Below are 13,943 nucleotides of genomic sequence, written 5' to 3'. Positions count from 1 at the left end.
ATGCATCCTTAGATGCCAGAGTAGAGCATGCAATTGTTACTATATCCCTTATTTTCAGGCTGATGTATCAGAGTACATAAAGAGATCAATATATTAGCATAGGAAATGGATGGTGAAAAGAAAAGTCTATTCAATAATCTGCTAATGATCAAGGCTTCTGCACTTGTTAATATTTGGCTTGAGTTATTGTTTTGTTTTGTATTGCTTTATGTATCTCACATACTTTATATTCACTTTCTTTTCTTCCTGACCTTGTGTTTATAGAAAGATTAATGTAAATCTCTTTTAATCTTTCACTTTTTACATTAACCACTGTAACATGACTGCTTGACTTTTATAGCCTAAAATCAACTATTATGTTAGTCAATTTTTGATTAATTCTAGAACCTTTAAATACTCCGTTTACAATGCCTTTCAGAGATTCAAATTCTCAATACACTTTCAAGACTGATAATGTATACAATAGTAAATGCTCTTCAGTGTCAAAACATATGACATTGTTTACTAGAATTAAGATTAAATATAATTTTATGTCTTTTAGTATAATTATAGGTGAACAGTTGTATGTATATAAACAGTGTTTCTCTCTGGTATAGCAGGTTGGTCTGATGCTTATTATCTTCTAATCCTAAATAGGTTCCACAAGATATGATTGCCTCTGATCAGCAAATCCTAAAGTACTCAAGTAATGCCATGTGAACCTTCTCCTTAATTTAATAAAAGGCTAGAGGCTGATATTGGGTAGTGGGTAGAGAAAGGTGGGACTAAATGTTTGAGAGAAGGGATTGCAAAAAGAGAGGGGGAGGGGAGGAAGACAGAGGAGGAGGAAGCAGTCATGGATCAGAACTGCATGGCCAGGAAAAATAGCAAGTAACAAAGATCTTTACTTTTTTAATTTTTTTATTGGATATTTTATTTATATTTCAGATATTATCCCCTTACCCTATTTCCACCTCCTGCCCAGAAGCCTCCTATCCCACCCCCCTCCTCCTGCTTCTATGATGATGTGCCCCCACCTACCCCCCCCCACTCCCACCTCACCACCCTTGAATTCCTCCACACTCGGTGTCCAGCTTTCATGGGACCAAGGCTCTCCTCTCCCACCTATGCCAGACAAGGCCATCCTCTCCTACATATACAGCTGGAGCCATGGGTCCCTCCTTATGGGATCCCAGGCTGGTGGTTTAGACCCTGAGAGCTCTAGTTGGTTGGTATTGTTGCTCTCCTCATGCTGGGAGAGTTATTTTAGCCCTAGATCTGCCCAATCTAGGCATATGGCTTGTAAATAAAATACCTGGATTGCATATCTTTTTATAAGGGCTTATTAGGATTATAAATTCCTACTACATTTTGGCAGTTAGAAAAAAATAGCACAGCATAATTACAATGCATTAAGTTCAAACCAATCTGAATCTGAAACATACAGTTTCTGGTGAAAGTAATAGAAGAATCAGTAGTCAATGTCCATATTTAAGGAAAACATTGAGTACAGAGTACTCAAGAAGTACAAGAAGAATACTCGTACACTGAGTAATAGAAAAAAGGTATAAAAGCAGCTGAAAGAAGAATAGGTTGTGGCTTGAGAACAGTTGTTTCTTACACAGGAGGGGAGAGGATATGGGAAGGCATGTAGACGAGGTGTCAGGAAGGTAATGAGCTTTAGAAAGAGCAGTGTAAATTTTGTGTATTAAAATTATGTTGTGTCGGGAGTATTCCTCTTTACATAGTTTTAACAAATACACTCAGATACACTACACTTTCTGTCTTCTGCTTACATGACATATTTCTTAAATACATATGACACTTAAATATGCACCTGGTGAAAATTTTGAAATCAACCCACTAAGAAGAAATATCTACCTGAGAATTTAGAGGCACGTGAAGGTGCCATTAAAAAGCGAGTTTGTAAATATCGAGGCAAAAAATGTGAAGATGCCTTAAAAGTCAAAACCTCTGTGACTTTGCAGAATGTCTGAGTCAGCACCAATGGGTTCCTCAGTAGACACTGAAACAGAACAGATCATATCACAATGATTTTACCTCATCACATGCAGTACTGTGTTTCTATACTCTAAATCTAATTATTGAAATGATGAAAAACTATATAATTCCCGAAGAGACATATTCCATAAGAGACTAGTAGTTTGGTTTCTCTTTACTGCAAATATAGCTTTTACCTATGGATCAGGTAGCTTGTTAAATGTATTTCTCAGAGTCTTATATAGATACATTCATATTAAAGCATTTACTTATGTCAACTAGTGAATACTGTCTAATTTGGCACCATGTTATTTCACTGTGTTTTTTTGGTTCCAATAGGATTAAATATTTATATCGTTTTTAACTCACAAATGTCACAAACATGATTACATTAAGAATTTGTATGCTTGTACTCTCAACTTCCTGTAGCAAACTAGATTTAGAATTCTGTATCCTTGGGAGGACTTTGAGATAATAAGTTTGAGTAATTTATTTCATAATTTGGTTCAGAATTTTTTTCAGGTTGTATCTTTTTATAATAACACTTCAGTATCAGAGAACCCAGTTTCCTAATGAAGAAACATTTACTCTAAGTTTCATCAGAACGATGTTTACAGTTTCACAGGCCCTTGCAGAAGGATACAATTTCATCATTAAGTCACTAAGAATGGGAAGGCGATTCAGTTGCAAGCAAACTATATCTGAGTATTCGGAAACCTAGTCATTAATAAAGCTAATATGAGAGCAAAGAAGCCTCTAGATAACTCCATCCTTCAGACTGTGAACACTTTTGTCACCCCAGGTAACGCTCAAGAGGATAAGCCTCATCTAAATTTTGCACTTATAAATAAGACAGTTTTATGTGAGGCTAGTGAGTTTTGTCACACAGCAATAGCACAGACCACATAATTAGAAATATTTGATCATCATTGCTAACATTTGTAGGCTTCTAAATTTTGTGATACAGACATACACAAGGTAGTATTTGTTTTATATTTTTATGGCTTCAAATAAATCTGCAGTTTAGAGGCTAGAGAGATGCCTCAGTTGGTAAAAATGTTTGCTTTTCTCAAAGATCTGAACTATTCCCCCATAACTCATATCTTTAAAATGCCAGACAGAGAGGCACACACTCATAATATCAGTGTTGAGGGATGGGGACAGGCGATGGTCCTGAAGCCTATTAGCAAGCTAGTTTAGCCTACACATCAAGTTCTAGGCTGGCATATTTCTAAAAAGAAAATAAAGATGGATAGCTCCTGAAGACGCACACCTAAAGTCTGCTGAGTAGCACATGTAGGTGTACATATTTCCATGTGAACGTATACGTATATGAACATCTACATACATGTCAGTAAACACCAACCTGTGTATTTCTCCACATAATTTAGATGTTCACTGTGTGTGTTTGTGTGTGTTATTCAATTACATTTCCTTATGGTTTGTTTTGACTACCTAAGAATTCCCTATTTATTCTAAGTATTAACTTGTTGGGGGCCGACTTTTAGCAGAAAGCGGCTATCAGCTTTGCAGCCATCTTGAGCCATTATACCCTGACATGAGACTTGTTTTACATCAGCCTACAACAGCTGAGCACACTCTGATAATCTTGGTTTAGATACCTTGGGTGTGTGAGATTAAAGGTATGTGAGATTAAAGGTGTGTGACTTAAGAGTGTGACTTAGAAGTATAGAGATCAGATTTAGAGACAAGACCTAAGGGCATGATTAAAGGTGTAACTTAGAGGCATGGCTTAGAAGTGAGACATATAAAAGGCAGAGGCAGATGGCAGAGAGATATACTCTTTAGGGAGACTCTTTAGAGAGTACACCTAGACTTGGGACTTGGACTAGGAAGAGAGACTGAAGAATAAACGGGATTGAAACACACTCTGTCTGGTCTCCATTCTTTGAGTCCGTCCTCACTCTCTCTCTTGATGAACCCCAACCCGCGGACTGGAGTGGCAGCTTGGGCCGGGATACAGTGGCCGCCAAGCGTGGAGTAGAGAGGGCCTCAACATTTTAGGCTGCCCAAAGTGGGGCAGCCTAGGTCTCAACATTAACTTCCTATATTTTGGTAACCATCACTAATCTACTCTACTGCCTATAGATTAATTCATAGGAGAAACATTTTTGCCTTTATATTACCTAATCTATACACTTTTATTTTATGTTTTACATTACTTAAAACTTATTTAAAATGCATTTCTTCATATATATATATTCCAAGGTCAGCATTAAATATTTTATGTTACCTAAAGAACTTTGTGAAACTGAAAACAAATCTGTGTACATAATATAATACAGTAATTCTGATATTTATTGTTGCATACACTGAATAATATTTTTTCCATTGCTTATATCATGTAGCAAATAATTCTTGTACTATGCATATACATTCAGAAAGATAACAAATTATTAAGTTGTCCTTAATTGTGGCTTATTTGGATTCAAATAGGGAATTTTTCAGTCTATAAATTATAAATGCCATGTGATATCAGTGCATTGGATTTATAGATTATTGGACTAAATATTTCATGCATGGACATAGTGATTTCATGAATTATCATTGTATATCTGCTAATTTACCCAACTATTTATTGAGACAAATACTCTTAATTCAATTTTTTTCATGGAATTTTTAGATATTGCTGTTAATTGTGTTTCTGCATTATTTACAATTCTTTAATTATATTTTAGTCTATAGTGCAATGTTTGGATTAGATTAGAGGTACATAATAACAAGGCACAGGTTCAATTGTCACTGTTAAAAGACTCTATGCTTTCTTGTACAGATAAACCTAAAATCAATACTAAAACAGTATTACAATTGATACCTTAATGCAGAAAATTTGATGTGTATAAAATCAAGCTATAAAACATGGTAACATTTGCATTTACTAAAGAACATGTTGAGAAAGAAATCATGAAAGAACTCTCAATAAAAACAGCTATCAAGAACGTGGCCAGAAATGTGTTTAACATTGGAAATAAGAACTTATATAGTAAAAATTGTAAAACATTACTAAGGAATTGAAGTAGAACACACAGAAAGGAAAATATCATACATGAAAATGATATACAGAATTAACTCTGGAAAACAAAAATCTGATTTAAATATTCAATAATTAAGGTTTAAGTGAAACACCAGTAATACTATTTCAGAGCTATTCAAAAACAATATTGATATTTTCAGGGTAGAAATATTATGCTAATAAGCTGAAATAAACTAACACAACTTAGCTGGAAGTGTAAGTATACCTGATATCAAGAGCCACAGTAGACAAAGAAGCATGATCCAGACAAAATACAGAATACAGTAAACCAAAGGTAGAACTCTGTAGATTCAGTCATATATAGCAAGCTGATTTTTGATGAATGATCAAAAATTATACACTGAAGAAGAGGTGGGTTTTTCAATAAATGTCTAATTGCAGACAACTATAAATTCACCCTTGTCTTTCACTCTGTAGAAAACGTCAACTCATAGTTGATTAAAATGTAAACATAGTACCATAAACTCTATCTTCTAAGATGGAACATAGAGGATACACTATATCAGTGTCAGCAATCATAGTATTTTTTGTCTGTGACCTCAGAGGTACAAATACCAGAAGGAATGTAGATAAATAAGATCATTAAAAAAAAAAATAAGAGGCATCTGTACAAGAAAGAAAACATCCACTAGAATAAAAAGACAAACTCTGAATAAGAGAAAATGCATGCCACATATTCTTTGCTTCAAGCATTAATAGACAAAATAGTACATGTTTTGAAGAAAATTAAGAACAAAGAGCAATCCAATTTAAAAGTTTACATAATCTGACTTCATCAAAACAAACATATCAGAAACAAACAGTCATCTCTCTTTAATATTTCTCAATATTAATGGACCAAACTCATCTATAAAAAGACATAAACTAACAGACTGGATATACAAACAAGATTCAGTATTCTGCTATATATAAGAAACACATCTCAAGAACAAAACCAGACAGTATATCAGAGTAAAAGGATGGAAAAGGTCTTCCAGGAAAATGGCCCCAGGAAACAAGCTGGAGTTGACATCCTAATAGACTTTCAACCAAAAGATACCAAGCATGATGAGGAAAGACACTACATATACATCAAGGGGAAAATCCACCAAGAGAAAGTCTCAATTCTGAATATCTATGCCCCAAATGCAAGAGCACCCACATTCATAAAAGAAACTTTAGTAAAGCTCAAAACACACATTGAAGCCCACACAATAATAGTGGGAGACTTCAACACCCCACTGTCACCATGGACAGGACATTGAAACAGAAACTAAACAGAGACACAGTGAAACTAATACAGGTTATAAACCAGATGGATTTAACAGATATCTACAGAACATTTCACCCTAAAACAAAACAAAACCAAAAAAAAAATACACCTTCTTAGCATCTCAAGGTACCTTCTTCAAAATCGACCCTATAATTGGTCACAAAACAGGCCTCAACAAGAAGATTGAAATAATCCCAAGCATCCTATCAGATCACCATGGCCTGATGCTGGTCTTCAATAACAGCAAAAGCAACAGAAAGCCCACATACACTTGGAAACTTAACAACTCTCTACTCAATGATAACTTGTTCAAGGAAAAAAATAAAGAAAGAAAATAAAAACTTTTTAGAATTAATGAAAATCTTGAAATATCATACCAAAATAAATGGAGCACAATGAAAGCAGTGCTAAGAGGAAAATTCATAGCACTAAGTGCCCTGGTGAAGAAACAGAGAGGTCTTACACTAACAACTTAGCACTACACATTAGAGCTCTAGAAGAAAAAGAAGCAAACTCACTCAAGAGGAGTAAACAGCTCAGAGCCAAGACAACCAAATAGAAACAAAGATAACAATACAAACAATCAATAAAACTAAAAGCTGGTTCTTTGAGATAATCAACAAGACAGATAAACCCCTACCCAAACTAACTAACGGGCCCAGAGGCAGTATTTAAATTAAAAGAATCAAAAATGAAAAGGGAGACAAAACAACAAAAAATTAGAAAATTCAAAAAAATCATCAAATCCTACTATAAAAGCCTATACTCAACAGAACTAGAAAATCTAGATAAAATGGGTGGTTGTCTACACAGATAGCACATACAAAAGTTAAATCAAGAGTAGGCAAACCATCTAAATAGGCCCAAATTACACAAAAAGATAGAAAAAGTTATTTAAAAACCTCCCAACAAAAAAAGCCCAGAACCAGATGGTTATAGTGCAGAATTCTACCAGACCTTCAAAGAAGACAAGATAGCAATATTCCTTAATCTATTCCATAAAATAGAAACAGATGAAACAGTACCTAACTTGTTCTATGAAGCCACAATTACTCTGATACCTAAACCACAAAAGGACCCAACCAAAAAAAGAGTACTTCAGACCAATCTCACTTATAAATATTGATGCATACTCAATAAAATTCTTGCAAACAGAATCCAAGAACACATCTAAACTATCATTCACCACAATCAAGTAGGCTTCATCCCAGGGATGCATGTTTGGTTCAATATACGAAAATCCATTTACGTAATCCACCATATAAACACACTAAAAGAAAAAAACTACATGGTCATTTTACTAGATGCTCAAAAAGCATTTGACAAAATACAACACCCCTTCATGTTAAAAGTATTGGAGAGATCAGGAATTCAAGGCCCATAACTAAACATAATAAAAGTAATTTACTGCAAACCAACAGCCAATAACAAATTAAATGGATACATACTTAAAGCAATCTCACTAAATTTCAGGACAAGGATGCCCACTCTCCCCATATCTATTCAATAAAGTAGTCGAAGTACTAGCTAGAATAATAAGACAACAAAAAGACATTAAGGGAATATAAATTGGCAAAGAAGAAATAAAGGTATCACTATTTGCAGATAAAATGATAGTATACATAAGTGACTCCAAAAATTCTACCAGAGAACTTCTCCTGCTGATAAACAACTTCAGCAAAGTAGCCAGATATAAAATTAATTCAAATAAATCAATAGCCTTCCTTTATACAAATGATAAACAGGCTGAGAAAAAAACTAGGGAAACGACACCCTTCACAATAGCCGCAAATAATATAAAATATCTTGGCATAACTCTAACCAAACAAGTGAAAGACCTATATGACAATAACTTCAAGTCTCTCAAAAAAGAAATCGAAGATCTCAGAAAATGGAGAGACCTCCAATGTTCATGGATTGCCAGAGTTAATATAGTAAAAATGGCGATCCTACCAAAGGCAATTTACAGATTCAATGCAATCCCCATCAAAATCTCAACAAAATTCTTCAAAGACATGAAAAGAGCAATTCTCTAATTCATCTGGAAAGGCAAAAAACCCAGGATAGAAAAATCAATTGTTACCAATAGAAGAAAGGCTGGGAAATCACCATCCCTGACCTCAAGCTTTACTACAGAGCAATAGTGATAAAAACTGCATGGTACTGGTACAGATAAACACGTTGATCAATGGGATAGAATTGAAGACCCAGAAATAAAACCCATACTTACAGACACTTGATCTTTGACAAAGATGCCAAGAATATACAATGGAAAAAAAGAAAGCATCTTCAATAAATGATTCCTGTCTAACTGGTTGTCTGTATGTAGAAAAATAAAAATAAACCCATATTTGTCACAATGCATAAAGCTCAAATTCAAGTGGACCAAGAACCTCAACACAAAACCAGATACACTGAATCTAATGAAAGAGGAAGTGGGAAAGAGCCTTGAAGTCATTGGCACAGGGGGAAATTTCCTAAACAGAACTCCAATGGTTCATTCTCTAAGATCAAGAATTGATATATGAGACCTCATGAAACTGGAAAGCTTCTGTAAATCAAAGGTCAGTCAACAAGACAAATCAGCAACCTACAGATTGGGAAATAATCTTCACTAACCCCACATCCAATAGAGGGCTAATATCCAAAATATATAAAGAACTCAAGAAGCTAACCATCAAAAGCCCAAACAACCCAATGGGGAAAAAAATGGATTATAGAACTAAACTGAGAATTCACAACATAGTATTCTCCAATGGCTGAGAAGCACCTGAAGAAATGTTCAAAGTCCTTAGTGATCAAAGAAATGCAAATTGAAACAACCCTGAAATTCCAGCTTACACCAGTCAGAATGGCTAAGATCAAAACCTCAGGTGACAAGACATGTTGGCAAAGATGTGGAGAAAGGAGAACACTCCCCCATTTCTGGTAATAATGCAAACTGGTACAACCAGTCTGAAAATCAATCTGGAGATTCCTCAGAAAATTGGCAATATATCAACCTGAAGACCCAGCAATACTACTCTTGGGAATATACCCAAAAAGATGCCCCACCATACCATAGGGGCAAGAGTTTCACTATGTTCATAGTGGCCTTATTAGTGATAGCCAAAAGCTGGAAACAACCCAGATGTACCACAACAGAAGAGTGTATACAGAAAACATGATTCATTTATACAGTGGAATACTACTCAGCTATTAAGGACAAGGACATCCTGAGTTTTGCAGGCAAATGGATGGAACTAGGAAATATCATCTTAAGTGGGATAGCTCAGACCCAAAAGGACATGCATGGTATGTGGTATGTACTCACTAAGTGGTCATTAGCCAAAAAGAAGACAAAGACAAAAAAAAAAAAAAAAAAAAAAAAGAATACCCAATATACAGGTCACAGAACTCACAAAGTTCAACAAACTGAATGCCCCAAGTGAGGATACCTCAGTCCTACTGGGGAGGGACAAGAAAGCAATCAAAGGAGGAGAAGCAGGGAGAGACCTGGGAAGGAAAGTGGTCAGATAGTAGGGAGAGTGAAACCTGATCTGGTATTGGGTGAGTGAAAAGGACTGAAGCCCTGAGGGCCAGGTGAGAAAATGAAAATAGGCATCCAAGGGGAAAAGGAGGTTGGGAGGATCTTCTAGAATGCACAAGAGGCCTGATAGGTGGAGACTCTCAGGACTCAAAGGGAAGCACCTTAGATTAAATGCAAGTAGAAAGAAGGAATTCACAGAGCTAACCTCAAGCAGGAAGACAGGGCATCAAATGAGGGACAGGGTTGCCATCCCACAGTCAAAAGTCTGACCCATAATTGTTCCTGTTTGAAAGACATACAGGGGTAGAAATGGAGAGGAGCCTAAGGAAAAGAAGGTCCAGAGACGGGCCCAAAGTGGGATCCAACTTAAGGGGAGGTCCCAAGGCCTGAAACAATTACTGAGGCTATAGAGCACACACACACACACACACACACACACACACACACACACACACACACACACACAAACTCTAACATGACTGCCCTCCAGAAGACCCAACAAACAGCTGAAAGTGTCATATGCAGATATTTGTACCCATCCAATGGATAGAAACTGCTGACCCCTGTGATTGAATTAGGGAAATACTTAAAGAAGTTGAGGAGGTAAGAGGACTAGCAGTTTCAGATCTCTCAGACACTGGACCACCAAAAAGGCAGCATACACTAGCTGATAAAAGGCCCCCGATGCATATACAGCAGAGACCTGCCTGGTCTGTGATCAGTAGGAGGTGAAGAACCTAACCCTCAAGAGACTGGAGGCCCCAGAAAATTTAGAGTTAAGGTGGGGTGGCGAGAAGAAGTTGAGCTCAGCCTCATGGCGACAGTGGGGAGGTTTGGAGTTATGGGATATGAAACAGTCAGAGGGTGGACAGAAGGGAGTAAAATCTGGAGTGTAAAAATATAATAATTAATTAATTAATTAAAAAAACATTCTTGCAAACCAAATCCAAAAACACTTCAAAGTAATCATCCACCATGATTAAGTAGGCTTCATCCCAGGGATTCATGAATGGTTCAACATAAGAAAATGTATAAATGTAATCCAGTATATAAATAAAGTTAAAAAAAGAAAAAGAAAAAAAAAACAAAACAAACGATCATTTCATTAGATGCTGAAAAATCCTTTGACAAATACAATACTCCTTAATGTTAAAAGTCTTGAAAAATCAGAAATTCAAGGCCCATACCTAAGCATAATAAAAAACAATTTACAGCAAACCAATAGCAGACACCAAAATTAATGGGAAGAAACTTGAAGCAATCCCACTAACATCAGGGACTAGACAAGGCTGCCCACTCTTTCCCAATCCATTCAATACAGTACCCAAAGTTGTAGCTGGAGTGATTATACAACAAAGGAGTCAAAGGGATAGAAATTGGAAAGGAAGAAGTAAAGGTATCACTATTTGTGGATGATAAGATAGTATACTTAAGTGACCCCAAAAAATTCCATAAGAGAACCCCTACAACTGATAAACAACTTCAGCAAAGTAGCTGGATACAAAATTAACTCAAACAAATCAGTAGCCTTCTTCTACTCGAAGAAAAAATGGGCTGAGCAAGAAATTAGCCAAATGACACTCTTCACAATAGCCACAAATAATATAAAATATCTTTGCATGACTCTAACCAAGCAAGTGAAATATGTGTGCGACAACAACTTCAAGTCACTGAAGAAAGAAATATTTATGTATGGGCAGTATTAACATAGTAAAAATGACCATCTTACCAAAAGCAATCTACAGATTCAATGCAATCCCATCAAAATTCCAATCCAATTCTTCACAGAGACACAAAGAGCAATTCTCAAATCCATCTTGAATAGCAAAAATGATTGTCAACTATAAGAGAACTTCTGGGGGAATCACCATCACAGACCTCAAGGAGTGCTATAAAACAATAGTGATAAAAAAATAAAAACATGTGGTATTGGTACAGAGACAGACAGGAAGATCAATGGAATAAAATTGAAAACCCCAAAATAAACACACACACCTACCGGATTTTGACAAAGAGGGCAAAACCATCCAGTGGATATCAGACAGCATATTCAACAACTGGTGCTTGTTCAACTGACAGTGTGCATGTAGAAGAATGCAAATTGATCCATTCTTATCTCCTTCTACAAAGCTCAAGTTCAAGTGAATCAAGCACCTCCACATAAACCAGATACACTGAATATGATAGAATAGAAAATGGGGAACATCCTCAACACATTGGCACAGGGGAAAATTTCCAAAACAGAACACCAATGGCTCGTGCTCTAAGATGAAGTATTGATAAATGCAACTTCATAAAATTGAAAAGCTTCTGTAAGGAAATTGTCAATAGGACAAAATGGCAAACCAGACATTAACAAAATATATTTACTAACCCTACATATGATAGAGGACTGATATTTCAATATATACAAAGAACTCAATAAGTTAGACTCCAGAGAAAGAAACAAACAACTCCATTGAAAATGGGGTACAGAGCTAAACAAAGAATTCTCAACCGAGGAGACTCAACTGGCTAATAAGCACCTAAATAAATATACAAAATCCTCAGTCATCAGGGAAATGGAAATGAAAACAACCCTTAGATTCCATCTTATACCAGTCAGAATGAGTAAAATCAAAACTTAGATGACAGCAGATGCTAGCAAGGATGTAGCAAAAGAGGAACACTCCTCAATTGCTGGCTGGAATGTAGACTGGGACAACCACTCTGGAAAACTGTCTGGTGGCTCCTCAGTAAATTGGAAATAGTTCTACCTGAGGACCCAGTTATACCACTCCTGGGCATATACCCAAAAGATGCTCCAGCATATAACAGGGACACTTGCTCCACTATGTTTATAGAAGTCTTATTTATAAGAGCCAGAATCTGGAAACAACCAGATGTCCCTCAAGTGAGGAATGGGATACAGAAAATGTGGTATATTTATACAATGGAATACTACGCAGCTATTAAAAACGACTTCACAAAATTACCAAACAAATGGACAAAACTAGAAAATATCATCCTGAGTGAGGTAACCCAGTCACAAAAGAACACACATGGTATATACTCACTGATGTGCATGCTAGCCCAAAAGCTTGGAATACGCACAATACAACTCACAGACCATATGAAGCTCAAGAAGGAAGACCGAAGTTTGGATGCTTCAATCCTACTCAGAAGAAAGAATAAAATGATTATGGGAAGTAGCGGGAGGGAGGGATCTGAGATGGTGAGTAAAAAGGGAGGATAAAAGGGTGGCAGGACCATGAGTGTGGTCAATACTGATGTGGATGCTCACAGCCAACCATCAGACTGATCAAGCAGACCCCAAGGGAAGAGTTAGAAGGACTTAAGGAGATGAAGAGGATTGCAACCCCATAGGAAGAATGACAATATCAACTAACCAGACACCCCAGAGCTCCCAGGGACTAAACCATGAATCAAAGAATACAAATGGAGGGATCTCGTGGCTCCAGCCACAGATGTAGCAGAGGATTGGCTTATCTGGCATCAATGGTCCATTAGAGGCTCGATGCCCCAGCATAGGGGGATTCTAGAACAGTGAAGTGGGAATCGGTGGTGGGAAACACCCTCATAGAGGCAGGGGGAAGGGGAATAGGATAGGGGACTTGCAGAGTGGAAAACAGAAAGAGGGACAACATTTGAAATGTAAATAAAATAACCAATAATATAATGTAGTATATATACATAAAAAATCAGGAGCAGATCTACTGTATGATCCAGATTCTTCAAATATAACAATATAAGCATTTATATTATTATATTTTTAAGGATTCAGACCATGATTTAGGCTATCAACTAGTTTGGTCCAGGCAGCACATGCTCATGCATTCATTCACTAAATGACTAGGAAAGAAAACGAGAGAAAGTAACAGATTAGACTTCCACAGTACCAATCAGGATACATGTTTAAAGACCTAAGGACTCCTGGTTTGGCTCTACCTCTTAAAATTCTGAAAGTATCCTAATATTTTTCTTGTAAATGAACCGTTCTTACCATACTGAACTTTGGGGCACACTAAAGAGCTGTTTATATTACAATAACACCAAAGAAAAATGATCAGTATAGCTATAAATACACATACCCCAAATTATTACTGTACTAGTTACAAATGCCATGA

The 13,943-nt window shown here is 36.3% G+C and overlaps 1 protein-coding gene across 1 annotated transcript in view; it reads right to left on the bottom strand.

Annotated features, from left to right (window-relative positions):
- LOC117722638 (solute carrier organic anion transporter family member 6C1-like) overlaps window positions 1–13,943 on the bottom strand; it is an 87,011-nt gene that overhangs the window by 37,655 nt on the left and 35,413 nt on the right. Inside the window, exon 7 of the mRNA XM_034521888.1 lies at window positions 1,861–2,005. Coding sequence (XP_034377779.1) covers window positions 1,861–2,005 — 145 coding nt within the window. The remainder of the gene's footprint in view (window positions 1–1,860; window positions 2,006–13,943) is intronic.

This window comes from Arvicanthis niloticus, chromosome 17 (assembly GCF_011762505.2).
Source record: "Arvicanthis niloticus isolate mArvNil1 chromosome 17, mArvNil1.pat.X, whole genome shotgun sequence".
NCBI classification, from domain to species: Eukaryota; Metazoa; Chordata; class Mammalia; order Rodentia; family Muridae; genus Arvicanthis; species Arvicanthis niloticus.
The sequence above is the reverse complement of the archived record's forward strand: the minus strand, read 5'-3'. Positions and strand labels throughout refer to the sequence as shown.